Source organism: Mauremys mutica, chromosome 4 (genome assembly GCF_020497125.1).
Source record: "Mauremys mutica isolate MM-2020 ecotype Southern chromosome 4, ASM2049712v1, whole genome shotgun sequence".
Lineage (NCBI taxonomy): Eukaryota > Metazoa > Chordata > Testudines > Geoemydidae > Mauremys > Mauremys mutica.
In genome coordinates, this window is record NC_059075.1 from 133,629,851 (window position 1) to 133,656,897 (window position 27,047).

Below are 27,047 nucleotides of genomic sequence, written 5' to 3' on the forward strand. Positions count from 1 at the left end.
TTTCAACAGAGCTCAGAGCGTTGGGTGCTGAGCTCATTTGACAGCCGAGTCCCAATGGAGGGCAAAGGCGAGCACTTAATCTGTTCCCAAGGGCAAACCCTGCTCTCTCGGATGTAATTCACCCTTATGGAGAGCGCTTGTGCCGCACTCACGCACCATATATGTGCCTCAAACTAGGGCCTCGGACGGTGGCTACATTTTCTGCTAGCAGTGAATTCCACCCAGTAAGAGTGCCGCGAGGTCTTAGCGCTAGCGTAGCCCAGACAGGAGGTCAGGATTTAGACTCAGGAACCAAGGTGAAGATCTGGGGGTTACAAAATTCTGGGTAGATAAAGCTTCCTTCTGACAAATCTCCAAACAGCAAACTGCATGGAACTTCAGTCATTCGAGAGAGATCACTTAAGATCTGATTCACTCTGCTGGGATCACAGCCTGATGGATTAGGTAAAATAAATGAATCTAAACCAGTTGGACGGACTGAGTTCATTGAAACGGTAAAGAAAACCCCCACATTAACAGCGCTCCTAGTTCCTCTTCCTTTACTGCAAATTAAACCCATCTCAGCCCACATAGGAATTACATTCCCTTACAGCGACCTGCAGGAAATGCATTAAAAATACATTCTGCCAATTACAAATCTTCATGTCAGCAGCCACAGGGGAGAGAATTAATGCAGGGAAGGGAATTAATGCAGGGCAAATCCCCCCCCCCCCACACACACACCATCGCCTTCTCTGGGGCAAGGGCATGGAGGATTTATAGGCTGAGAGATCTGGGGGTCTGGAAGTAGCAGGACCTGAGCTCTGTCATGAAACTGAAAGAGACGACAACAGGGTGAGATTTATTCAAAGTGCTGTTTTCAATTTATTTTAAAACATAAATGTTGTCTCTCCCTCTCCCCAGCCTTCCAACAAAAAGCTATAAAGCCACAGATCCAAAGGGGCTCTGGAATCACACACAATAGGTCTGGATTCACTGAGGGAGGGCACCAGTCAAAAGGGCTCTGGGGACAAATTCACCCCATTACAAGCTTTTCTTGAAAACAGAGCCAAACTGCTTTCATACCTCATAGGCCAGATTTTCAAACACTGGTGTCTTGGCAGCATCGAAAAAACAATGAGCCTGTAAAGAGGGGATTCCTTTCATTACCCTCCCCAAATTGGCTTCATGTCTCTCCCTATGTCTGGAACAAAACTCTTCCTTCTTGCTCAGCCAATCTCCTTCCACATCCTTATGGCTCCAGGATCCTTGACAAGTAAGAGACATCAACCTAGGCCTCCTTGCACATTGAAAGGTGGGTGTAAGCAGGTTTATGAGAACTCAGTCCAAATTACACATGCCCAAATTCAGAGGTGATGGGTTTCCAATTTGTTTGTGAAATGCCATGTGCGCTTATGACATGGCATCTGTTATCATTATCAGTAATGAAAGGGATAGGGAGAGCTCTCCCCAAATCTACCTATAGGATCCCCCATCACCCTGGTATCGGAGCACCTCACAAACATTAATCAATTTATCCTCAACACAATGAATAGAGAGAGATTAAGGGACTTGCCCTAGGTCACACAGGAAGTCTGTAGCAGAGCCAAGAATCAAACCCAGGCCTTCCGAATCTCTGAACCACAGGACAATTCTTCCTCATCACACATTATAATATCTAGCTCTTAGACAGCACTTTCCATCAGTAGATCTGATATAGATACTGCAGAGGTCAGCTATTCAAGGTCACATACAGTCCTTCCCCCAGGCATGCATGGTCCTTGCACTTTTTGCTGGGAGGACCGGCTTGTCTTCGTTTTCCTGACGTCCTGTTGGTGTCAGATTCTCAGTCCTGGAAACACTGAGAACTGCTCCAGTTACGTCTCCAAGGCATTGCCTGTTATATTTTTGGAAAGTTTAACAGAATAATTATCAGATTATGCATCACTAGCGGGGAGCCTTGTCTGTAAATTAATTCCGCTTGAGGTTAGTCTGCTGCCGTTTAGGAACAGTTCTATGAATTGAATTCACCCTTGGAAAATTAATAAAACTCAACCCTGCTGACCAAAATGATATGTTTGCCTGAATATTAAGCATATGAAGATCATTGCTAACACCTCTACCTTTAGACCATACCACTCCCAATTCATATGACGATTATTACCTTGTGATACAGAGATCATAGGACAGCTCCGAGACCTTATGGCAAATCCAGGGAAATTACCTTTCCAATGATACCAGGTAAGACCTTCAACTCCTAATACCTCAGGTCAGTGGCTCTTGATTCCATGAGCTTTATTGGCGTGACAAGCTATACAAATGCTGCCAGATACCTGCCTATGATAGAACTAAGCATTTTTTGGATGTTGAGCCCACGTCCATTTTCCAGCAGAGGCTGTTCCTGAGCTGGTGGCACGTTGCTATGTGGTGAGATTGCCATCTCTGGCTTCTCCCTCCGTCTCCCAAGGCCAGGCACAGGGTTTCCCTTATCGCCTTTTGAGGAGACATCTTTTATCGTTCCCTGCTAGTCTGAGGAAATCTCTCACATTTCCTTGTATTTCAGACACTGGAGCAGAAAGTGACCCCTTCCGCTCTCTGTTATTACGTGGCTAGGAAGCCAAGTCCTTAGTGCCAATAGTTTGTTTGTAATACTGCGCACTTCTGGAGTGCCTGTGGCATAAGACTCTCAAAGCATTTTATGAGCATCAAGGGATTAATCCTCCCATTTCCTCTATAGCGTTATCACCATTTTACAGATGGGGAAACTGAGGCATGCTAATGGGCTGGCATCTCAGAGAGGCACATACTTGGGGTGATTAGCTCCTCCCATTGCCGCAGCTACACTCTATTTTAGCACGCTAGCTCAATCTGAGCTAGCACAGATATCTCTGCTCAAGCTGGGAATCACTCCCCTCTCCCCAGGTCTAAGTGTAGATGTACCCTTAGGGTGCCCACATATAGCAGCTGCACTCCCAACTACAATGTGTGTCTGGTTGGTGCAACAATGTGTGTGTGTGTGTAGGTACACCCATGGGCAGGCATGCACATGCATGCATTTCTCCTTGAGGCAAATTAGGCCCATGCCTGCCCTTTCTGAAGCAGTGTGCACAGGATACCCGCACTGGGTGCAGAGTGCATGCACATGTGTGTCACTGGGACAGCAGAGTGTAGGTCTATGCATGCATACATGTGTGTAGGGGCTGGCAAAGATATGCAACCCGTGTTTTGTCACCATTCTCACCCCCCGCATGTGCCCCACTCTGCTTTATAGCCTCATGGCTCCTGCTGACAGCTGCACTTGCTAAACCATTGGCTGATCACACTCAATTAGCAGGCTGAGCATCAGCGCATGCAGGTTACTGGGAGGTTATAAAATAAACTTGGAACGGGGGGAGGGAGATATTTCATAGGAACAAGAAGATCCCCCAGAGCTCACCAGTGATTTCAATGGCAGCATAAACTCCTATCAGACGAGCAAGATTAAAGCAAAATCCACATGGTGAAATCCCAGACCCACTGAAGTTAATGAGAGTTTTGCCCTTGGCTTCAATAGGGCCAGGATGTCAAGGCGAGTGTTTTGGACCCATAGGGAGCAAACGGATAAAATAAATGGAGAGGCAACTGTTGTAGACACTATATCCCGCAGCTGCTTGTAGTACCTCCTACCACTCTCCACAGCCGCACTGGCAGCGTAGGATTTTTATTAGCTCTGACAGTTCTAAGGTTAATACTCCTGCAGCTGACAGGCACTAAGCCAGAGACTTGCATAGGCTTTAGATATGAAAACAATCAGCCTGCTGCTGATGCCATTATTGCCCCAGACTAGAGAGCATGGAGAAATTCCTGCCATTCCACAGAGGGCAAAGGGACCCGGACGGGGTGACCTCCTTTTGTTCAGCTCCACCCTCACTTGGCCAGGGAAAACCTTCCCAATTATTTGTGACTTCCATCGATGAAACACATTGTAAAGGGGAGCAAAGGAAGATTGGGAGGGTCAATAAAATGTGGAGGAATGTCTTTGTTAAGGAACATTATATACCATATCTAGAGGAGAGAGAGACATTAGAGAAGTGAAACTGAGTTTTCATCTGTCCTTAGTGTTTCTTTGGTTGCTGTTTTGTTAACAGTGCTTATACGATGGACACTACACAAGACTCTATATAGATAGAGATCTACTGTAGACAGACAGATCCTGAATTTGGTTTCTATAATCGCTGTGTATAAAGAACGGCCCTTATGGACCACGGGCCTGTTTTTCAGAGCTGCTGAGTGCAGGCAGGTTCCGCCGACCACAATACAAGTTGCAGGTGCTCAGCATTCCCTGAAAATCGGGCCACATGACTCCTTCTCAATTGATCAGTAGAGGGGAAAATACTTTATATAGCACTTTTCATCCACAAGCCTCAAACCATTTTACAAAGGGGAAGTTTCACTATTCCCATTTTACAGATGGGGAAAGTGAGGCACTGAGCCTACAGATCACATTTTCCAAAAAGTGGCCTCTGAACTTGGGTTCTCAACCTCAGACCTTGTGACCAGATTTTCAGCATTATTGAGCATTCACAGCTCTAAATGAAGTCAGTGGGAGCTCTGGGTGCTCAGCTGCTTTGAACATAGGTTGGTTAAAATGTGATTTTGGGTTACACGGATTTGTCCCCTTCACCCACTCCCTTTCTTCACCCCCATGCTCCCTCTACCATAGACTATCAGGGTTAGTAGGGACCTCAGGAGGTCATCTAGTCCAACCCCCTGCTCAAAGCAGGACCAGTCCCCAACTAAATTATGTACACCTGCCTCTCAGTCCAGCTACATATCTGCAATTGCTTCAGGCCAAAGCACTGCTACATTCAGGACCAGATTTTCACAAAATGCTCAGCCCTTCCCCCCCGCGCAGCTCCCAATTGTTCTCAAGGGGAACTGCTGAATGCGCTTTCAAAAAGGTGGCCATTCACTGAGGTTCCTAAATGGGGGGGCTGAGCTCCGCTTAAAATCTGACCCAGATTGCTGGGGCCAGGGCAACCCAGTTAAACCTTGTCTTTATGAGAAGGGCGGCTAGGAGTGAGCTTTTGTCTTCTAAGCTTTTCCCAATGTGCCCTTGTTCTCTCCCCATGTCACCCGTCATGAAAGGCTACTGCCATCTGCTGGTGAACATGACAGAGTCCTGCAGCCTCCCAAATAATCAAATACTCCTGGCAAGATGTACAAGTGTCAACGGTACTGTATTTCTGGTAGGCAATGGCTCAATGCAGCCGTTATCTGCCTAGGAAAGGGCTTCTCAAACAAGGGAATTGTATCCCTGTGCAGAGAGCCAGCACAATGCCTGTGCACCACCTAAGTCCTCAATATAGGGGTACAGAGATGCACAGACCCTGTGTGAACCCTCTGCACAAGAAAAGTACATCCAGAGCAAATGGAAGGTTTAACCTTTGTGCCCATTTACTCTCCTCAGACCTCTGAAACAGTAGCAGCCATATTTAGTATTGGCCTCGAGGCCCCAACCCAGATCAGAGCCCCACCATTTTGGGTGCTATCCACCCAAAGTAAAAACCAGTCTCTGTCCCAAAGAGCTTACGACCTAGACAGACGGGAGCAGAAACAGAAGCACGGAGAAGTAAAATGACCCTCCCAGAGCCACGCAGCAAGTCTTCAGCAGAACGGCAGTTGGAACGTGGGTCTCCTGATGCCCAGGCCACTAGACCATGTTGCATCTCATTAATTTCATTTAGCCACGTGAGAGCATTTTTATAACATTTATATTTAAATAACTGCTACAGCAGGATATGTGCATAAAGGCAACAGGGTCCCCATGAGAAACAAAAACAGCTCCTGCATCGTTATCCCTACCCCAAATGTCACCCACCCTAGCCTCCCATGACCCCACCATTCAGCCTGGCCTGAAAGTCTTCAAACCCAGGCTTTTCTCACTGGAACAACTACACTTTGGCCCCAGTTTATGGCTACACAATCCAGGTGGAAAGCACCTGAGGTTATGAAGATTAACAAGGAGGTGGTGGGAGAGAGGGTTTTTTTAGCAGAGCCTGAGGCAGGGGGATCACAGACAGGCTGGAGATGATCAAGGGTGCTATGGAAGTTGGGGGATCCTGCTATACAGGGGTTCCTGTAGGCAGACGGGGCTCATGCCTGTGTTACTTCCTCGAGAGTCCTGCAAAATCTCTGGCTACTTTCACTCCTAAGGGAAGAAGAGTAGAATGGGAAGCAGCCCCTAGAGCAGCAGTTCTCAAACTGTGGGTCAGGACCCCCCTTTTAATGGGGTCACCAGGGTTGGCATTAGAGTTGCTGGGGTCTGGGGTCGAAGCCGGAGCCCTACCACCCAGGGCCGAAGCCTGAGGTCTTCAGCCCTGGGCGGTGGGACTCAGGCTTTGGCTTCAGCCCTGGGCGGTAGGACTCAGGTTACAGGCTGAAGCTTTGGCCCCCCCTGCATGGAGTGGTGGAGCTCAGGCTTTGGCTCCCCCCGCCCCATGTGAGCTCAGGCTTAGGTTCCCCTCTGCGGTCATGTATTAATTTTTGTTGTCAGAAAGGGGTCTCAGTGCCATGAAGTTTGAGAACCACTGCCCTAGAGCAGTGGTCCCCAACCTTTTTCGTCTGGCGCGCCACGGAAGACTGTGGCGGCGGACAAGCATCCACCAAAATGCCGCCGACAAGCGGCGTCATCCAGAGGCATCGCCGCCGAAATGCCGCTGAATTTTGGCAGATGCTCATCCGCTGGCCAGTAGGTGGGTGCACTTAAGACACCACGGCGGGTGCCATGGTGCCTGTGGGCACCACCACGTTGGGGACCCCTGCCCTAGAGAATGAGGGTCAGAGCTCTAGCCACCTGATTTCCACCTCACACTCAGCCTGGCACCCTGAAGTGTTTAACCAGAGGGCTCTATCCTAAAGGAAAGACTTGCACAGCCCTTGAGGGGAGATTCATCAGAGAGATGTCAGAGGCAAAGGATCCAGGAAAGGAGCTGCTGAGGTCTCTGGTACTACAGAATCAACACTCTGAATATCCAGAGAATATGTGAGCCAACAGCATACATCTCACAGCAGAAGTGAGTGATACAGCCCAGTCTTCTAGCATCAATGTCTCTTGGAACAATAAAGATACTAGATACCGGCTCTCCCCTTGGTCCAGCAGGATGCAGATTTGTTAACCTTTAGGCCTGTGGCAAAACCCACTCATTTTCCTGAGGGTATGGGAAGTGAGCAGATTGATGGGACAAGGACAAAGTTGCGTATCATAGAATATAAGGGTTGGAAGGGACCTCAGGAGGTCATCTAGTCCAACCCCCTGCTCAAAGCAGAGCCAATCCCCAGACAGATTTTTACCCCCGTTCCCTAAATGTCCCCCTCAAGGATTGAACTCACAACCCTGGGTTTAGCAGGCCAATGCTCAAACCACTGAGCTATCCCTCCCCCTGTATAGTTGTTATGGAGGTTAGTTTTCACATTGCTTACCCATGCAGTACACAGGGAAGACAGTACAGTTTTAATTTTTGGATGGAATAGTTTGTACTGAGTTTTCTAAACTGCTCAGAGATCAGGATAGTGCTTAAACAATCACAATAAATATAGTTTGGAAGGAAAAGGCAAGAAAGCGCTGTCTACCGGGCGCTAAAATACGGGATGTGGACCTGAGGTTGAAAAGGATCCTAAGAGGAGCAGGTAAGAACCCTTTGGTCATCCTTCATGTGGGAACGAATGATACTGCTAGATTCTCGCTAGACAGGATCAAGGGAGACTATGCCAGGTTGGGTAAGACGCTTAAGGAAATTGAGGCTCAGGTGATCTTCAGTGGGATCCTACCTGTCCCTAGGGAAGGGCGCCAAAGGGGTGAGAGAATCCTGACAATTAATAGTTGGCTGAGAGAGTGGTGTTACAAGGAGGGCTTTGGGATGTATGGGCACTGGGAGGCTTTTGGGGACAGACAACTGTTCTCACGGGATGGGCTCCACCTAAGTAGGGAAGGAAGTAGACTTCTAGGAGGGAGGCTGGCTCATCTGATTAAAAGAGCTTTAAACTAGAGACTGGGGGGAGACGGTTGGGAAAGGCCCTGGTGCACTCCACGCCAAATTTATACATTGGGAGTGAGAACAAGAAGATAACAACAGATATAGCCAGAGGGGGACGGTTAGGTGTAAGGAAGAGGAGGGGGACAGATACTAGATCGACAGGTCATACTGGTAGTACTGTGTCCCTACCGAGCGGGGTGAGAAGAGTGAGAGGAGCCCAACAGCAAAAGGTAGGATGTTTGTTCACCAATGCGAGAAGCTTAGGTAATAAAATGGAGGAACTGGAGCTCCTGGTCCGAGAATTGAAACCGGATATCGTAGGAATAACCGAAACATGGTGGAACGATAGCCATGACTGGAGTACAGGTATGGAAGGGTATGTGCTGTTTAGAAAAGACCGATGCAAAGGTAAAGGTGGGGGAGTAGCATTGTATATCAATAATGAGGTGAAATGTAATGAAATAACTAGCAATGCAATGGTTAATACGGAGTCTGTGTGGGCAATGGTCACATTAGGGAAGAAAACTACCAGAGCCTCACCCGGGATAGTGATTGGGGTGTGCTATAGACCGCCAGGATCTAGCTTGGAGACGGATAGAGAGCTCTTTAATGTTTTTAAGGAGGTAAACACTAATAGGAACTGCTTGATCATGGGAGACTTTAACTTCCCAGATATAGATTGGGAAACAAATGCTAGTAATAACAATAGGGCTCAGCTTTTCCTAGACGTGATAGCTGATGAATTCCTCCATCAAGTGGTTGCTGAACCGACGAGGGGGGATGCCATTTTAGATCTGATTTTGGTGAGTAATGAGGACCTTGTTGAGGAAATAGTTGTAGGGGACAACCTTGGCTCGAGTGATCACGAGCTAATTCGTTTCAAAATTAATGAGAGGATAATCAATATTGCATCTGAGACTAGGGTTTACGATTTCAAAAGGGCTAACTTTACTAAATTAAGACGACTAGTTAGGGAAGTGGACTGGACCAACATATTTAGGAATCTAAAGGTAGATGACGCCTGGGGTTACTTCAGGTTGAAATTGCAGGAGTTGTCAGAGGCATGTATCCCGAGAAAGGGAAAACGGCTCGTAGGTAGCAGTTTTAGACCGAGCTGGATGACCAAGCGTCTTAGAGGGGTCATTAAGAAAAAACAGAAAGCGTACCAGGAGTGGAAAATGGGAGGGATCAGCAAAGAAACCTACCTTATTGAGGTCAGAGGGTGTAGGGATGCAGTGAGAAAGGCAAAGCGACGGGTGGAGATGGACCTAGCGAAGGGGATTAAAACCAATAGCAAAAGGTTTTTTAGCCATATAAATAGGAAGAAAACCAAGAAGGAAGAAGTGGGACCGCTTAAAACTTTAAACGGAGTGGAGATTAGGGATAATCTTGGAATGGCACAATATCTGAATGAATATTTTGCCACGGTCTTTAATGAGGCTAATGAAGGGCTAAGGAATAGTGATAGAGGGACCGATGGGAATGAAAATATGGGGGTAGACATTACGGTATCTGAGGTGGAGGCCAAACTTGAACAGCTTAACGGAAGTAAATCGGGGGGCCCGGATAATCTTCATCCTAGAATATTAAGGGAATTGGCGAGTGATATTGCTAGCCCGTTAGCGATGATTTTTAATAAATCTCTAAATTCGGGGATTGTACCGTTGGACTGGAGATTAGCTAATGTAGTTCCTATATTCAAGAAGGGGAAAAAAAGTGACCCGGGTAACTACAGGCCTGTTAGTTTAACATCTGTAGTATGCAAAGTAATGGAAAAAATTTTGAAAGAGAGAGTGGTTAAGGAGCAGGAGGCCGATGACAACTGGGATAGATTACAGCATGGATTTACGAAAGGTAGATCGTGCCAAACCAATCTGATCTCCTTCTTTGAGAAAGTAACAGATTTTTTAGACAAGGGAAATGCGGTGGATCTAATATATCTGGATTTCAGTAAGGCGTTTGATACGGTACCGCATGAGGAATTATTGGTTAAATTGGAAAAGATGGGGATCGAAATGAAAATCCAGAGGTGGATAAGGAGTTGGTTAAAGGGGAGACTGCAGAGGGTAGTACTGAAAGGGGAACTGTCGGGTTGGAGGGGGGTTACCAGTGGAGTTCCTCAAGGTTCGGTTTTGGGTCCTATTTTATTCAATCTATTTATTGCTGACCTGGGAACCAAGAGTAGGAGTGGGCTGATAAAGTTTGCGGACGACACCAAGTTGGGAGGTATTGCCAATTCGGAGAAGGATCGGGATATCCTCCAGGAAGATTTGGATGACCTTGTAAACTGGAGTATTAGTAACAGGATGAAATTCAATAGTGAGAAGTGTAAGGTTATGCATTTAGGGATGACTAACAAGAATTTTAGTTATAAGCTAGGGACGCACCAGTTGGAAGTAACGGAGGAGGAGAAGGACCTGGGAGTCCTGGTTGATCGTAGGATGACTATGAGTAGGCAATGTGATGTGGCCGTTAAAAAAGCTAATGCGGTCTTGGGTTGCATTAGGCGGGGTATTTCTAGTAGGGATAAGGAAGTGCTAGTCCCGTTATATAAGGCGTTGGTGAGACCTCATTTGGAGTATTGTGTGCAGTTTTGGTCTCCCATGTTTAAGAAGGATGAGTTAAAACTGGAACGGGTACAAAGAAGGGCCACTAGAATGATCCGAGGAATGGAAGGCCTGTCGTATGACAGGAGACTTGAGGAGCTCGGTTTGTTTTCCTTAACCAAAAGAAGGATAAGGGGAGATATGATTGCACTCTTTAAATATATCAGAGGGATAAATACCAGGGAAGGAGAGGAATTATTTCAGCTCAGTGCTAATGTAGACACGAGGACAAACGGATATAAATTGTCAGTCAGGAAATTTAGGCTTGAAATTAGACGAAGGTTTCTAACCATCAGGGGAGTGCAATACTGGAACAGCCTACCGAGGGAAACAGTAGGGGCGAAGGACCTCCATGACTTTAAGATTAAGCTAGATAAGTTTATGGAGGAGATGGTATAATAGGATAACGGGCTTAGTCAATAGGTCAATTAAGTGCCAAACTGGTACTTAATTGGGTCAAATTGGGTCAATAATATGATATTCTTAACCTCTTTCAGAGGGTATGGCTGGAGAGTCTTGCCCGCATGCTCGGGGTTCAGCTGACCGCCATATTTGGGGTCGGGAAGGAATTTTCCTCCAGGGCAGATTGGCAGTGTCCCTGGAGGTTTTTCGCCTTCCTCCGAAGCATGGGGCAGGGGTCGCTTGCTAAAAGAGTGGGTAGATCGGCTAATGTGGCCTGCATCTTGCAGGAGGTCAGACTAGATGATCATAATGGTCCCTTCTGATCTTGAATTCTATGATTCTATGATTCTATGAAATTAACAAAATTATTCCTCTCCAGTAAGCCATCAAGTGAACAATGGATGAATCTGTGCACCTTCCTTCCTCCCCCACCCCTCTTCTGCAAAAGAAAAGAAAAAGGATTTACTTTGATTGCAGGCTCTTCAGGGCAAGGACCATCTTTTTCACTCTGCTTGTACAATACCTGGCATCCTGATTCATGACTGGGGCTCCCAGGCACCACTACACTGTAAATAATAATTTAAAAATCTTTATCCTCCTATAGGTTTCCAACATGCTTATTACTATAGTTCTGTACCACTTCACGTACAATTCATCCCACCTCCACTCTCCTAGAAACCTCCAATGGTGGGAACAGAACCCAAGTGTCCTAACTCCCCTAAAGCCCCCTCTTTGCCAGCTAGGAGGCCTAGTTCAGTCAACCCCTGCTCTGATCACTAAATTACTAGATTACTATCTCCCATGTGCCTGACTTACTTTGCAATCAGCCCTATGCCTCCCCTAGAATCATAGCACCCTCTGGAGTGTGAACAACCCTACACATGCTACCAACCTACAGCTATTAATTTACATGGTCCATCCAGTCAGAAGGGGAAAGGAGCCTACCAGGCACTTTTTAAAATAAATTACCATGAAGGTGCCTATAAACAGAGCAGGCCCTACAATAAATAAATCCTCCATGGATCATGCAACTCTACATCTAAAGTCCTAGGGAGGTCCCCCCGCCTTTGCTCTAGTTGACTCTTCCCTTCACCTGTCTACCTCCTCCTACAGGTAGACAGTAGAGTCCAAGTAGGTCTGTGGACCGAGCCACTCTTTGGAGCATTCCATTTGGCTAGAGGGGGGATGTTATAAGAAAAATATAGCTCCAATGGGAGCGTAGTGTTGGATTAACTATCGCGCCACAATCCAAGGGTAAATCATGCTTTATCTCTTAGCATGGGAGCTGGCTCCCTTAGGCGGCTTTTAAATGGAGGCGAGTTTGTGTGCTAGGCCCATCCCCATTTCTCTGGGGTTGGTTCAGTCCGGCAAAGAGCTTGTTATGGCTCAAGATGCGGAGCAGCCCATTTCTAACAGAGAAGCGGGGGTGGGCGGATTATAAAACCTCATTCAGAACAGGATCCCAAAGAAGTAAAACACGGTGGCTTTGGTCTCGTCGGCGCCACGAGGGGGAGGAATCTCCCTGGGAACCATCTACAACCCCCACGGGTGTAAAGAGGTCGAGCCCCCCCCCCCCACGCGCTGGCAGTTGGTTCGGCCCTGTTTGAACCTGGGAGCGGACGCTCACTGAACCAACGGCAGCAAGAGTTCCGTGAGGGGCCTCGAGAGCGGCCGGGCAGCTCCCTGTCCCATCACCACCGCCCGATCCGGCCCGGCCCGGCCCCTGCCCCTCCCCCACCGCCCGGTCCGGCCCCTAACCCCTCCCCTTCACCACCGCCCGGTCCGCCCCTCCACCACCGCGCGGACCCTCTGGGGAAGGTGAGGGGCCGCTTCTCCACCCCTCGCGGAGGCAAGGAGCCGTTGGACGCCCCCTCCCCCGCCCTGGGGTCTTCCTCCGCCCCGCCCCCCACCTGCCTCGGTGTCTTTCTCCAAACCCCCCCCCTCCTTTGCCTCTCCCCCACCTTGCCCCGTGCCCAGGCTCCCCACTGCCCCCACAGGCCCGGCCTGACTCAGTTCACGGCCCCCTCCCTTGACTAGAGGCGTGGCCGGCTTGGGCCCGTGGTGCCTGAGTTGATGCCGTCTCTGCTCCCGCCCTTTGTAACCCTCTGTCTCCTCTCGGCCTGCAGGAGGAACAAGATGCCTAACCCCGGAGAGGAGACACCCCCCAGTGACGGCAGTGACCCACAGAGCGTGCCCTGTAGGCCCGGGAAAGCGAGGCAGGCCCAGGAGAGCCATGATGGGGACGTGCCCAGCCTCTGCCCACCACAGCTGCCAACGTGTACGTCCGCCTCCAATTATGCTAGAAAAGTCCAGTCTCTACCGGCCTCACACGGTTCAGGGCAAACAGTGGTGTAACCAGGGATGACAGGGCTTCGGGGAGAGGTTTGGAAGAGAGCCCTTGGGTTTGGAAGGGACCTGTAGTGGGGTCATGCCATCCCGCTGCTTCCAGGCAGGGTTGATTTTTACTAAACTAGCGCTGAGAGATGTCCAGTCTCTGCCTCAAATGTGGAGACTATACAACTGCTCTTGGCAGCTTGAACCATTGCTGACCTGTTTTTAGACTAAGTCCTGTAATGGCTCTTTTTTTTTACATTTAATAATGTTATGACTGGGCCTCGTGCATAGTGTGCTGAAATGGTGCTATGGGGCAGAAAGCATACAAATCTTTAACTGTTCTGCTAACCTTCTTAACCTGGTGACATGGAATCCTAGGCTCCACATCCCATCCCACTGCTAACCTTGGAGGAGGAGGAGGGGAAACAGATGTCACAATTTTTTGCAAAGATCACCCCAGATCAGTCTTACACTTCCCATCAGCTGTACCAAATATACCTCTTTCACTTTGTGCCCCAAAGTGCCTTTATCTGTTTCTTCAAAGGCTTCTTTAGAGCATGTTTCCACTAAACCTTTTTCATGTTCCACCATTAAGTGATTTTTTTTTAAATTAGTCAGAATTCAGCAGTAGAATCTTGTACCTCATTGTGACTTTTAACTGTAGTGTGTCTAAACTGAACTCCTCTGCCTTGTACAGCTTTCAATAAATGACAGGTGCTGTTTTTTAATGGTCACTAGATGTCGCTCTTATTTCACGATACAAAAAGAAGAGGATTTATCTGGTATGAAAGGACAGAGGGGCTTGCATCAAAACTATGAAACTGGGTTTGTCAATTCACAGCTTGAATTCTTTCTCAGATGAGTTGAATTGTAACTTTTGGAGAGCTTATACATCATTTTCCGTATATGCATCAATTTAGACAAACGGTGGTGCATCTTAAGAATTCCCCGTCTAAAAGATCAGTAAATTCCATTACACGGTTCAGTGGAACTAAAATCAGAAAAAAATTCAAATGTTCACTTCCTGCAGCCTAGGTGTCTTCAGTAGTTCTTATCCAACAAAGATTTAAGCTAGCTAGGGACTTCGTACACAGGTATAGTCCCGCTGACTTACTCAGGCCAGTAAGAATGCAAATGTATATGATTCTTTGCAGGACTGGGCTTTATATGACTGACATCATTTCATAGCATACAACCTGCTACTAGCTTTTCTTCACACAACCCTCTTGTCTAATTTAGATTGTAATCTGTTCAGAAAGGGGACCTGTTATTTTACCATACCCCCTTCTAGACCAGTCATGGTATATACTACTTCACCTTGCTTTGGTGTGGGCTAATCAATTTAAACTCATTTAGCAATTGTTCTGTTTCTCTGCCTAGCTGAGGAAGGTTCTCTACACCCAGCTTTCTAAATTATCCTGTATTAATCTTTCATATAGCTGCTAGTGTCCTGATCCACTTTTTCACTTGCTTGTCAAGAACTTTCTAGGTTAAATTATTTCCCCTCATACATACTACTAATGTTATCCAGTATATGGATGATATACTTTCATTATGGAAACATCTGTCAGATGCAGGCTCCATTGGCATGGGTTATCTAGTTAGCTCTATAAAAGCAGCAAAGAATCCTGTGGCACCTTATAGACTAACAGACGTTTTGCAGCATGAGCTTTCGTGGGTGAATACCCACTTCGTCGGATGCAAGTCTCTCTTTTTTTTTTTTTTTTAAAGAGAGACTTGCATCCGACGAAGTGAGTATTCACCCACGAAAGCTCATGCTGCAAAACGTCTGTTAGTCTATAAGGTGCCACAGGATTCTTTGCTGCTTTTACAGATCCAGACTAACACGGCTACCCCTCTGATAGTTAGCTCTAAGTTCTCTCATTATTTTAAACTATAGCATAAATGAGCATCCTTTTCAAACCCTTGGTCTCCTTGGCACTTAAAATAGTTACAAGATTAATCAACTCTGCTAATTAATCCTTATTTGTATTATAGTAGGCCTAGAGATCCCAACCAGATTGAGGGGAGGGTGTGGAGCTAAGCACCCTGTATAAACATATAATAAAGGCTTCCTATCCCAAAGTGCTTACAATCCTAAACCACTCTCTTGCGATCTGTTCCACACAGGCAGACCCTTGTGTCTTTGCAGAGCCCCATTGATTTCAGGCTATGTACACAGACCAGATTGCAGAATGAGGGGCCAAGGTTTAAAATATAACAAGAGGGTGAGTCACCCAATGGGAGGATATGAAGGCAAGCCTATAGCACTGTTAGAATCTATAATTCCAACATGTGACTCTTTGCTGTCTCATTCCTATTCTGTACTGTCTTTGGTGTCCTGCAACTTGTAAATTGTTCTCCCATTTATGGCTGTTAAACTAGGCCACATGGCATCATATTTTCACCCCACATCTCTCCCATAATTTAATCAGTGAATTTCACCTGTAATTTTTCCTGTTGCTCTAGAATGTAGAAACCCTAGATAACAGTCCCACAACTGATGATTTTCATGAGATTCTGAAATGCTTGTTGCAGTATGAAATCAGTAGTTCATCAGCTAATATTTCCAAAATATGTCTAGAGTGTTTAATCCCCTACCAAGGGAGTCAGGAGATACGAGTTTTACTTCCAGCTCTGCCACTGACTCTGTGTTTGCTTTCAGGCACTTAGCTTCTTTGAGTTTGTTAGCCCATCTGAAAAATGAATCTATTGTGCATTGGGAGATCTATATTGAAAATACTTGAGAGGAAGAGTGCTAATTCCTTTTTATCCAACTTATTTATTCTTAAAATGGTAAAAATGTGAAATTCTTCTTCAGAATACGTGTCTTCCTGGTATCTTTACACTGGAAGGGATGCTGTTAAAAGAATTTATAAGACTTATACTTGTTTCACTGTTCATTTTAAGCACAGAACAAGATAGAGACATTAAGTAGTTGCATAATTATTCTGGAGGTCATTAAGAGGTTAAAGCCTAGGTATGAGAACATGTCAAAAGTAATAGGACCAAGCCTGAACTGATAAGGCTTTTATACAATCCATTTTTATTCAGCTCACTCAATGAGCTGTCTTGTACTGCTTTTTAATTTGAACAATTATTTCCTATATTGGTGTTACCAATAACCACAGAGTGATATTTTAAATTTTGAGATCCAAACTTGCTTCCATTTAGGTTAATGGAAGTTTAGCTAATGACTTCACTGGGAGAGAATTGGGTCTTTGCTTTTGACCATTAATGAAATTTAATTTTCCACTGTTTAGACATAGAAACCAAACTGATTAGTTTTACTTTTGTAAGTGTCAGCATTTCTTCATCAGCTAGGAGCATAATGTTGTTTCTTATAGTCTGAGGGGGATGGTTTAACCCCACCCTACATACACAGGTTTTCATTCAGTTTGCATTTCCGTATACATTTTGTAAAACCTTTTAGATTTATTGAATGTTGGATCTAAGACTAGTTGATCATGATAAAGAACTAGGTCTCGTTAATTTCCTTTCTGCAGCCAGCCCTCCACGAGTTCTCTCCATGGCAGAATTACTAGAAACAGCACAAGAAGTTTCCAAAATGACCATTGCACACGAGATTGTGGTGAACCGTGACTTCAAGTTGCAAGAGGTCAACTTCTCACCAAGCAGGTTCGTTATTCTCCTCTTTGTTTTTTCTCTTATCTGAGGTTGCAGATGATATGGCTAGAATGGGAAATAGGGGAGGAGAGGATTTGGAGGGCTATGGCTGTTGAAAGTATGTAGAAACTACAAAGGAAAAGAAAGTGGGGTTTGGTGCTATGTTTTTTTTCAAGTTTATTTTTCCCTTGGAACTATGATGAATGCCACATCTGTCTTCCTTGAGTTTAATGGAGCACTCAGAGGTTTCAGAGGTGTAGACAGTGACCTTTTCTTAAGTATTAATCAAAGGAGAAGAGATGCAAAGATCTCCCATCAGCAATCTGCCTTGTAGCTGCAAACTTCCTGAGTCCTATCTGAATGCCTTAACCACTGGAGTATCCTTCCTGGTGCTGAACAAAAAGAGGCTCTGTAGAAAGGTATCCTGCAAATATTGTATGGTTCTGTCGATCTTCTCTGAGGATAAGAGTAGCGGTTGGGGGATTTGAAGGGAGTTATCTGCATCTATTGCAGGTTGGCTAAACATCCCATTCTTCTGAGGGGTGGGGGCCTGTCGCTGAACTATTGCTATGTGGTAGAAAAGTAAGACTAAGGTTTGTCTACATGTAGATATATGTGTAGAGTAAACACAGTGTATGCCCAGCTAGTATGGATATAAATAGCAGTGTAGGGGGTGAAGTGCTGCTTAGATGAGTAAATACATGCCTGAACACTTAATGAAACCAAATTCATGTTTCATTATGGTTAATTTCACGGCCATAGGATTTGAAAATTGGTAAATGTCACCTTTTCAAATGTTTAAATCTGAAATTTCATATTGTTGTAACTGGGGTGTGTGTCTCTCCAACCCAAAAGAGTGTGTTTTTTTGGGGGGGGGGGGGGGATTGCAACCCTCACTTCTGTGCTGCTGTCAGAGCTGGACTCTGAAGGCAGCAACCATGGAACTTTCTGCAGCTGCAGGAGGTTCCCAGGGGTGGGTCTGAGCTCCACCCAAGAATGCCAGCGCAGGTGATGGATAAGTCTTTCCCCTCCCCAGCCCAGCAGGAGCTCTCTGGCTGGGGCACTCCTAGCAGGAGCGGGGGATCAATTTCAGGGGGTAGGGCTTATTTCACGGTCCGTGCCGTGTTTCTCACAGCTGTGAAATTGTGCCCTAGCTACAAGGCGCTCTGCACAGTGAGACAGTGCTGCCCAGTGTCCCATTGCTGGAGCCTTTCCCCACTGCAGGGAAAGACTCCGGCAACTCCTCCTTGCCAGACCTTTTCCCCGCTACCCCAGCCTTTCATTTGCACATGCAGCTATGGAGCAGTATGGACATAGCCTGCTTTTCACTGTGGTGTGTAGCTACACGTACCTTACACACCAACGCCAGCGTAGGCAAGGCCGAAGTATGTTTGGCTATGGTGAAAAGAGATGGCTGGGTAGGAACCATATGTGGGAGAACTGTGGAATTTAGGCTGATAAAGGTTCCCATAGGCGGGAGAGTGGTGAGGCATGTTGCGTCCAACATGAGAATAAAAGTTCAAAGAAAATGCAGAGAGGTCCAAGTGGGGACATAGCCCCTCCATAATGATAGGTGTGAGATGGCTGAACGTTCATAATAGTTACTTGTTCCCCCTCCCCACCCAGCCTGGAAAGCCGAGTGAAGGAGACATTGCACAAAGCTTTCTGGGACAGTCTGAAAGAACAGCTCTCTGCTAGTCCACCAGACTACACACACGTGATCCAACTGCTGCAGGAAATTAAAGAGGTGAGCAGTTCATGATAGGACAGCCACCTTAGAGCTAGGCCTCTGTTAGTGATGTACATCTAAGCCTTGCCTTGTGGCCACACATGATACCGGAAGCATGAGAGAATGGAATTCACAGCGAGGAAGAGTAAATACTAGGCCCAACCTTCTAGATCCTGTCTGTAAGACTGTCCCCTTGACCCAGGGTTCCACACACAAATCAGCTACTCCTGAAAGGTATGAAAACCAGTGGAGCCGTGTAACAATCCGTATGGACATAACTGATCATAGATATTGCTTAAATCTCTGTGCTACACTGATGCAGTGGTTTCTTGACCAGGAGCCTACACACACTCTGCTTAAGTATGGCTAATGTCCTGGTCCGCTTAGGTCTCATTAGGATTGGACCCACTGGTTTTCACCAGACAGCAGAAGGCCAGCTCGCAGGTGGTAGGACAACTACCACATATTCCTCTTTTTACATTCCCTCTTTCCTGCCCCAAGGATAGCTGCATTCATTAATACTTGGCAACCTCTTCTCCCTTAACTTGCAACTGAACCCCATCATTCATTCTCAGTGGACCCAAACCCTCTCTTCAGTACAGCAGATTTGGGTTCTAAGAAAGGTAGAAGATGTCTGTTAATAGGATTGTAGACTGAACAATATACTTCCTGAATTAAAAATGAATTAGATGGGTTTGATTTTATAAAACCTTACTTGTTGTTACAAGGCTTCTTAAATAAAGAAGCCTGAGACACAAGCATGAAGTAAAGTGAGAAAATGCCTTGGCCTGAAAATCCTCACTAGGCCAACAATGACTGTGCATACAGTCTCTTCTATCTGTAAACTCAAAGTTTATATATAAAGAAACCCCTCTCCAAGGCTAGTCATACATAAGCATCTGTCTTTAATGCACAACATATTAGAACAGGAGCTAAATGTTTAAAACTAACAAACAGCCATACCTATCTGCAGAGCCCATAGCAGCATCTAACATACTTGCCTGACCTGGCCCATACCTCTCCCCTTTAGCAGCATCTAACATACTTGCCTGACCTGGCCCATACCTCTCCCCTTTAGCAGCATCTAACATACTTGCCTGACCTGGCCCATACCTCTCCCCTTTTCTAGTCCTAGGAGGCAGCTCCTTTCCCAGAAAGCTATCGCACAGGGCACTAAAAGGTATCCCTGCTATTAAGGAAAGGATAGGGACCACACATTAGTTAGGGGCTGACATATGGTCATATAGCATCTTCTGCGTATGCCCTTAAGGGAACAGTTGGGAACAAACATTCCCTTATAGCTGCTATGGTGGCTTCTAAGTTTCAATGTGCTCAGTAGTCACCTGAGTGAGTCCTCATTCCTATAAGGCCAGCCTTTAATTCTTGTTGTGCAGCTCCTGGCGAGCTGTAGGGTTCCTAGGTTTGAACAAAACCAGACTTTTCTCTTTTTTACTTTCTCCTTGGGGCAGACCATACTGTCACTGTTGCTGCCACGGCACAGCCGTCTGCGGGGCCAGATCGAAGAAGCCCTGGATATGGAGCTGATTACACAGGAGGCTGAGCATGGGGCTCTTGACATCCCCAATCTCACCATGTACATCTTAGGTACAATGGCGATGCTGTGTGCACCTATCCGAGACGAGGAAGTGCAGAGACTACGGGGTGTGACAGACCCAGTTCAGCTGCTCAGGTGGGTAACACTGTTTGGGACACGGGTGGGCCTCTCATAAACCTGCATATCCTCAATCAGTGATTGTTGTGGCAGGGAAATCTACTGCCTCCTGCCCAATAATCATTATCACATCCGGACTCCTGATACACTGAGCCTCAGCTTGTCTCACTGATATTTTGAGCTTCTGAATATTGAAAATTGGATTAAATTATTGTTCTTGGGAATGGAAAGTCCAGTGCAAAATTAACTTGAGGCTCAGTCCGGTTTGTAGGGAACATATGTCCCTTTCACAAAAATTTCCATCCTAATTGGCTCTAAATAACACCACCACCCCAACCCCTCCATGACAGTCATACCAGAAGGGAATGAGCTATAGTGCCTGATTTCTCTTCTGTTCTTACATGGCTTTATCACTATGTCATCTGAGTGTTTAAAAGTAGTAGTAGTTTCTTTCCCTTTATGCTGTGAAGGAGAAATGACTAATTATCTCTGTGTGTGAGAGACTGAAGAACCTAAGTCACAGCAATAAACTTTGCATTTAGTTCTGAGTGCAGTGAGCCCAATGATCTCTTGTTGCGGTAATGAGTCGGTAGGTTGGGTCCATGTCTGGTCTTCTGTACTCATAAACCTATCCCACTTCTGGATAATTTCATTGTTTCAGTGAAACATAACTGTTGTGGGAGGTCATGGTCTCTTCTGATGGTCTCTCTAGATCAGGGTAGAGAGAGCCTGGAGGAACCCTGAAGTAGCTTGCACTGCCCCTGTTGTACTAGTTCTGAGAGTAAGTAGGATGGTCTCTGGGGCATGCAATTTGGTACCATTCCCCAGCACAAAAACTAGAGTTTAAAAAAGTCCTTGCTGCATGAAAAGGAAGCCACTGCGTAGTGTGTGGGCCTGGATCAGGACGTGAGTACGGACTCCCCCTGCACTTAAAATGCCCAACACTGAAGACTGGGTCTCTGGGGCCAACTTGACATTGGTGAAACATGCCTCAAGGTAGCTGGGGCAACCTGACTGCAGTGATACACTTGGAGTGATCCTTTTTTCTTTTTGTCCTCTTATTCACCCCAGGGAGATTTTCCGGGTGCTAGACCTGATGAAAATGGACATGGTGAATTTTACCATCCAGAGCCTCCGGCCCCACCTGCAGGATCACTCCGTCCAATATGAGCAGAAGAAATTCCAGGAGCTCCTTGCCAAGCTGCCCCGTGAGTGTGTGGGGAAGAAGAGAGAAGGTGCAGGGGTGTGCTGGGTCATCATCAAGAATACCTTTACAAGGATTAATAATACTGAGCACTAACGCAGGGCGACGTAGGTCCAAAGTGCATTAATATTTCCAAAGTGCAGCAGGTGGGGAAGGAATCTCATCCTGGGGCTGCGGGATATCATTTTCCATGATAGACAGCCCTCACCCACAAGGGGACAGATTCAGCAGAGGAGTCAAGGGTTGGTGGGTTTGGAGCATGAGCTTACGCTTGGCACGGGTCTCTTGGCACATTGAGTGGGTGGTGTGGGGGAGGCTTGTGTCAGATGGCTGTGCTGTAGCAGCCCTATGGAGAAACCAGTCTTCCTAACAGCTTACTCAAGCATTTAAAGTGTGCACATACAATTTTAAGCATTCATTTTGAAACAAGTATTTCTGTTAATGGGACATTGGTTATTTTCCTCTCTTTACTACTGTGGAATAATGTACACAAATAGGATTATCTGCTGCTTAGTTCATCTCCAGTTACTTCCTTTCCCACCTCAGACTGGTCTTCTGTTTGACATCAGGCAATGGTGCAGATGTTCTGCTGATGGCAGATAAGAGCTGCAGGTGCAGGGTAAACAGGAGCAGCAGATAGAAACAGAGCTGTTAAGGATCTTTCATGCAAATTTGTATTAGTAACAAGATGGAAAGGCAAAACTGTCACATGTAAATTTGAGAAGTGCTTCTAACCAGGGGATGGATTGTTAGAGCAGTCAGGACACTGGGGTTCTAGTCCCAACTTTCTCACAGCCTTGCCTTGTAAAAGAGAGCAAGTTATTTAATCTGCTTCAGTTTCTTCCTGCATAATATGGAGAAAATAGCCATGGCAGAGGGTGGTGGGAGATTTCATTAATTCAAGCTTTGAGATCCTCAGAGGAAAGGGCAAAATGTTAAACAGCCCTGGAGTCACCCTTAGCAGAGCATTTCTAGAAGCTTTTGGTGGATGCTTAAGTTGCTGAATAAGTCAAAGGCAAGTTATCCCAGATAGAGAGCAACCTTTCGCTGCTCCCTGTACCAGCTTTGCTGGCTTGCAGCAGAGCTGGTCTGGTTTTGTTAGAGGTTTTTCACCATATGTAGAGTAATAGTTCCTAGCCCTCTGCTCATTACAAAGCTTACCTGAGACCAGCCCTGAACATGCGCCTCTCCAGTATCACTATCCTGACAATGACATGGCTGTGTCCTATGAGAATGAGCCTGACTCTGAAGCTTTTCAAAAGGTGTCAGTCACTTCCTAAAGTCCCAGGGGCCAGCACTGCTGTCTGGCTAGTCTAAGACATACTGTCTCTTCAGAATGTAGTGTAGTACAGTGAGTGAAAACACTTCCTTCACCATTCAACTGGCTGAGTCTGATTCTTCCTGCACACATCTCTCCATAATCCCCTTCCAGACAGCCTGGATCACACAACTGAGTGGTTACACAAAGCAGCAGCAGAAGTCTCTGCATCTTCTTTGTCGTCCCCATCCCATCCTGAGGTCCATGGATCACCTGCTCCACTCTCATTGGGGGCTGTCAGCAGGAGCTCATCTACACCAAGTCCCATGTCTGTGTTAAACCAAGGATACATGAATCTACTCCGCTGGGAGCCAAGCCTAGAGAAATACCCTGAGGTAGGAGGAATCTTCTCGTCAGCCAGGGAGGATGGCTCTGCCACTTTGATGTGGCAGTTAGAACTGGCCTTAAGTACAAGCAAAATAAACAAGTGCTTGGGCCCTGAATCCTATGCAGCCTCTACAGCATGAGCTGGCTTTGTCTCAGGGCCAGGCAACAGGACCGCAAGGGGAGAAAATAGCTCTCTGCTGGATCCCCTATCCCTTGTTGGCAGTGGAAGCTCCTAGCCTGTGGCTTATTTCCCCTCTTAATAACAACAACAACAACAACAATAGGAGATATACCAATCTCCTAGAACTGGAAGGGACCTTAAAAGGTCATAGAGTCCAGTCCCCTGCCTTCACTAGCAGGACCAAGTACTGATTTTGCCCCAGATCCCTAAGTGGCCCCCTCAAGGATTGAACTCACAACCCTGGGTTTAGCAGGCCAATGCTCGGGTCACCTGCAAAACATAAGGCCTTTCCTGCTTCTGGGAGTTTGTTTGATCAGTGGTTCACACCCTTCTCCATAGGGGAGCTCTCTCCCATTATCTATACAGAAAAGGAAGGGCAGTTGTGATTCACCAGCTTGGGAATCTCCCTGCTTGGTGAGCACAACTCTCCCCATGCCCACAGCGGGATTTGATCTTTCTTTGCAGACTCTGTTGATGGACCAAGCCCGGCTGCAGGAGGTACAGTTGCAAGTGAATCAGCTAACAATCATAGCTGCAGTCCTGCTAGTGTCCAGCAGCGTGTGTGGAAGCGCCTTGTTCAGCTCGCCTGGGTTTGTAGATAGGCTGAAACGGGTAACAAAGGCTCTCTTGGAAGGGCTTCCTCACACCAGGTTGGTTGCTTTACCATTATCTTTTCCAGAGTGAGACAAGTGAGTAGACAGGTTCTGGGTGGGAATGAGAAGAGCTGCAGGAACTCAGAGGATAGTTAAAATCCAAATAGGGGCCAGGGCTTCTGGCTGGGGGAGGAGTTTCCAGCTGGGAACTAATCCCCTAGAAGTGGTGACTCACTGGTTAATGGGGAACCAGTGCTGCTGATCATTCTGATTACAGTAACAAGCACTAGGGCAGCTTAGTTCATGGGACACCAAACGAGTACAGCTGGTTGTCTGTGCCTCATATTGCCATCATTATGTTCCTGGCTACAGGTTTCTGGAGGGAATTTCCTAGCTGTTCCACTGCTGTGAAGCAAAGGTGAGGAGTAGCCCAAGAATATAGAACATGCCTCTGATTTTAGGTTTCGAGAAGCTTTGCTGGACATCAGCAATCATGTGCACCAGGAAGTTAGTGAATCTCTCTTGCAACTGGGTTACCCTGCTTTCACCAGCGACAAATCTGCTTCCCTCAAAGGCCAGATAAGGAGCATCGCAGAGGACGACAATGCGGTGCGGAGCGTAATTGGTGAGTCTCTGAGTAAATGTCTAATGTGCTGGCTTTTTACTTTAAAAATGAGGCCACCCTGCCTCTTTATCTACAGTCTATGCTGGGCCTTAGAGCCCTAAAGTGAAGTCCTTTCCCAGGACTGGTCTAGCATAGGCAACCACCATGCAAGCTTCCCCCATGTAAGGTGGACCCGATACTAGATGTGAGAGGGAAGGTCAGTCTTTGCTCAGACTGCCACAAGGGTGGGTACCTAGTCCCCCTAGATTGAGATCTTCACTCCTTCTCCGGAAGTCATCAAATGATAATGATCAAGCAGTGAAAAGCTCTATATGACAATACCACCTATCTCAAAGCACTTTACAAAGGTGGTGTCATCCCTATTTTACAGATAGAGAAACTGAGGCACAGTGACTTGGTTACAGAGCCAGCAATGGAATGCAGGTCTCCTGAGTCTCAGTTCAGTGCTCTATCCACTAGCCCACCATAGTAATATGTAAATTACCAAGCTATTTCAAATGGTCTGAAGTCTTTCCCCACTGATCTGTGCTGTTGCAGTTATTGCATTTAAGCACAATCTTAAATTCCATGTTGCATTCTGACATCTGCTATGCACTTGATTTTTTTTATACCAGGATGATGTCCCCTTCTGTTCTCTCCAGAGCTATATCCATGCAGCTGAGCTGATAGTCTCAAATTGTCAGGTGTTCCCTTTGCCTGACTGCTCCTATCATTCCCTTTCTTTTCATACCTACAGAGCAGCGGATCCATTCATTTCTCAGCCTTCATCTGTCTCCTAGTGCCCAGAACTCTTGCAGTCTCCCAAAAGGCCTTGCTCCAATTCAGGAAGAACTGCTGGAAGTTGGTCACAGGTTGGGCAGTGTGATTCATCACAACAGGCAGGTGTATGGACCCTACTACCTGGCAATTCTAAAAAAGGTTGTTCTCCCAGGGGCAGAGCCAGAAGCAGGAATAGATTCTTTCTAAAACTCTCACAGAAAGCACCACATGCACTGGGGCCGGAGGGGAGCAGGACTCAGCTAGTTTTCAGAATCATGCTTGGGCTTGTAAAGTCTGTTGCAGCCAACTAAACAGCTGTCCTGTTCTGTGCAGCAGCATCCAATGCACTTCTGCAGCTGGGCCACCATAGCTGCTGGGGACAGTTACATAATACCAACTGCCACTTCCCAGTTTGTCTGAATAAACCTTTAAACTAAAAAAAAAATTGCCCTTTTTTTTCATACCTGCCGTTAGTTGGTCTCATTACTTGGGGAGGCGGTGAAACGTTGAATAAATATGGCAAGATAGCCTAGATGGATTTCATGTTGCAATGCATCCTGTGAATTTGAACCCTGATTTTTTTCCTGCCTTGGCATTAACTGTGGGTTTTAGCCTGCTTTCCAGACCCCTCTTAGTCTCATCCAGGGAGAGGGGATTCGATTAAGATGTGTTGTGTTAATGACAGAGCTTACTTTCTAATGTAACTGATATACTCTTCAGTGTTAACTTTAAAATCTGGTTTACTTCATATGTGCCATCTACACTAGCTCAGTTTAATCCCCCATGGATTTAGTATTTTTGCATTCAAATCTACTGTAACCAGTTCCTAAACTTTAACATGCATTGTTAAATGGGAGTCTTTTCCTCCATCTCCTTTATACTAGTGAATTTAATATGTTGAAGCTGCATTAGTAAAACTTTCTTTCTACTGGAGCAATACTGTGCTATCAGAGCTGCCAGGGTCTTTGATGTTCTGTTACAATTGTAACAGAACATCAAACTATTGATGTAGTACAGCAAGAATTGCTTTGGCAGCTTTGTTGCAGGGAGTTGGCAGTTGAACTGTGTAAGGATGGGAGGGAGGGATAGCTCAGTGGTTTGAGCATTGGCCTGCTAAACCCAGGGTTGTGAGTTCAATCCTTGAGGAGGCCACTTAGGGATCTGGGGCAAAAATTGGTCCTGCTAGTGAAGGCAGGGGGCTGTACTCGATGACCTTTCAAGGTCCCTTCCAGTTCTAGGAGATTGGTACATCTCCAATTATTACCTTAAGGATGTATAGGTTATGGTCCTGCCAATCCACTCACCCTCCATAGCACAAGTTACCCATCTGTAAATGTGGGATGGGGTGAAGAGAACTAGTTTTCTTCATCCTTGGTGGGAGAGGATGAGAGGTGCTGCTAGTATGGGCTTCAGCCATTCTCTGGTTCAGGCACATACAGCCATGTGCATTTATAGTTATGTTTTTAATGAATAAATAAGCTTGACATTTCAAAAATTAATGCTGAATATTTAATACTTTTCATGGAGAAAGAGCTTTAGCGGACCCCCCCCAAAATAAAATAAAATCAGGATTATTCAGAAGACATTCAAAAATCTCTACATTCATGGGACCATGAATTAAAGGATTTAATTTTTTGGCATAAATTGGACAAAGGGCATAGAATAGCCTCATCATT

At 46.2% G+C, this 27,047-nt stretch overlaps 1 protein-coding gene and 1 long non-coding RNA gene across 10 annotated transcripts; one reads left to right on the forward strand and one right to left on the reverse strand.

The window, feature by feature from the left end:
* Positions 1–951: 951 nt before the first annotated feature.
* Positions 952–12,250, reverse strand: LOC123370032. Its single transcript, XR_006579250.1, has 3 exons — positions 11,972–12,250; positions 11,469–11,568; positions 952–1,876 (listed from the first exon to the last, which is right to left on the reverse strand). It is a non-coding gene; the product is annotated as an uncharacterized LOC123370032 (long non-coding RNA).
* Positions 12,251–12,380: 130 nt separating this feature from the next.
* Positions 12,381–27,027, forward strand: TCP11 (t-complex 11). Of its 9 annotated transcripts, none has more exons than XR_006579249.1 (10): positions 12,381–12,560; positions 13,129–13,280; positions 16,843–16,975; positions 18,590–18,710; positions 20,162–20,382; positions 21,436–21,572; positions 23,001–23,221; positions 23,860–23,892; positions 24,449–24,612; positions 25,349–25,486. XR_006579249.1 is itself a non-coding variant. In XM_045016190.1 (10 exons), exons 2-10 carry the CDS (start codon positions 13,139–13,141, stop codon positions 25,576–25,578), a joined length of 1,554 nt encoding a protein of 517 aa, XP_044872125.1. In that variant the 5' UTR covers positions 12,441–12,560; positions 13,129–13,138; the 3' UTR covers positions 25,579–27,027. The 9 variants fall into 9 exon arrangements, 8 of the variants coding, with proteins under 8 accessions (XP_044872130.1, XP_044872131.1, XP_044872132.1 ...); XM_045016190.1 differs by having other exon boundaries at positions 12,441–12,560; positions 23,860–24,044; positions 25,349–27,027; XM_045016192.1 differs by having other exon boundaries at positions 12,442–12,560; positions 23,860–23,984; positions 25,349–27,027.
* The last annotated feature ends 20 nt before the right edge of the window (positions 27,028–27,047 follow it).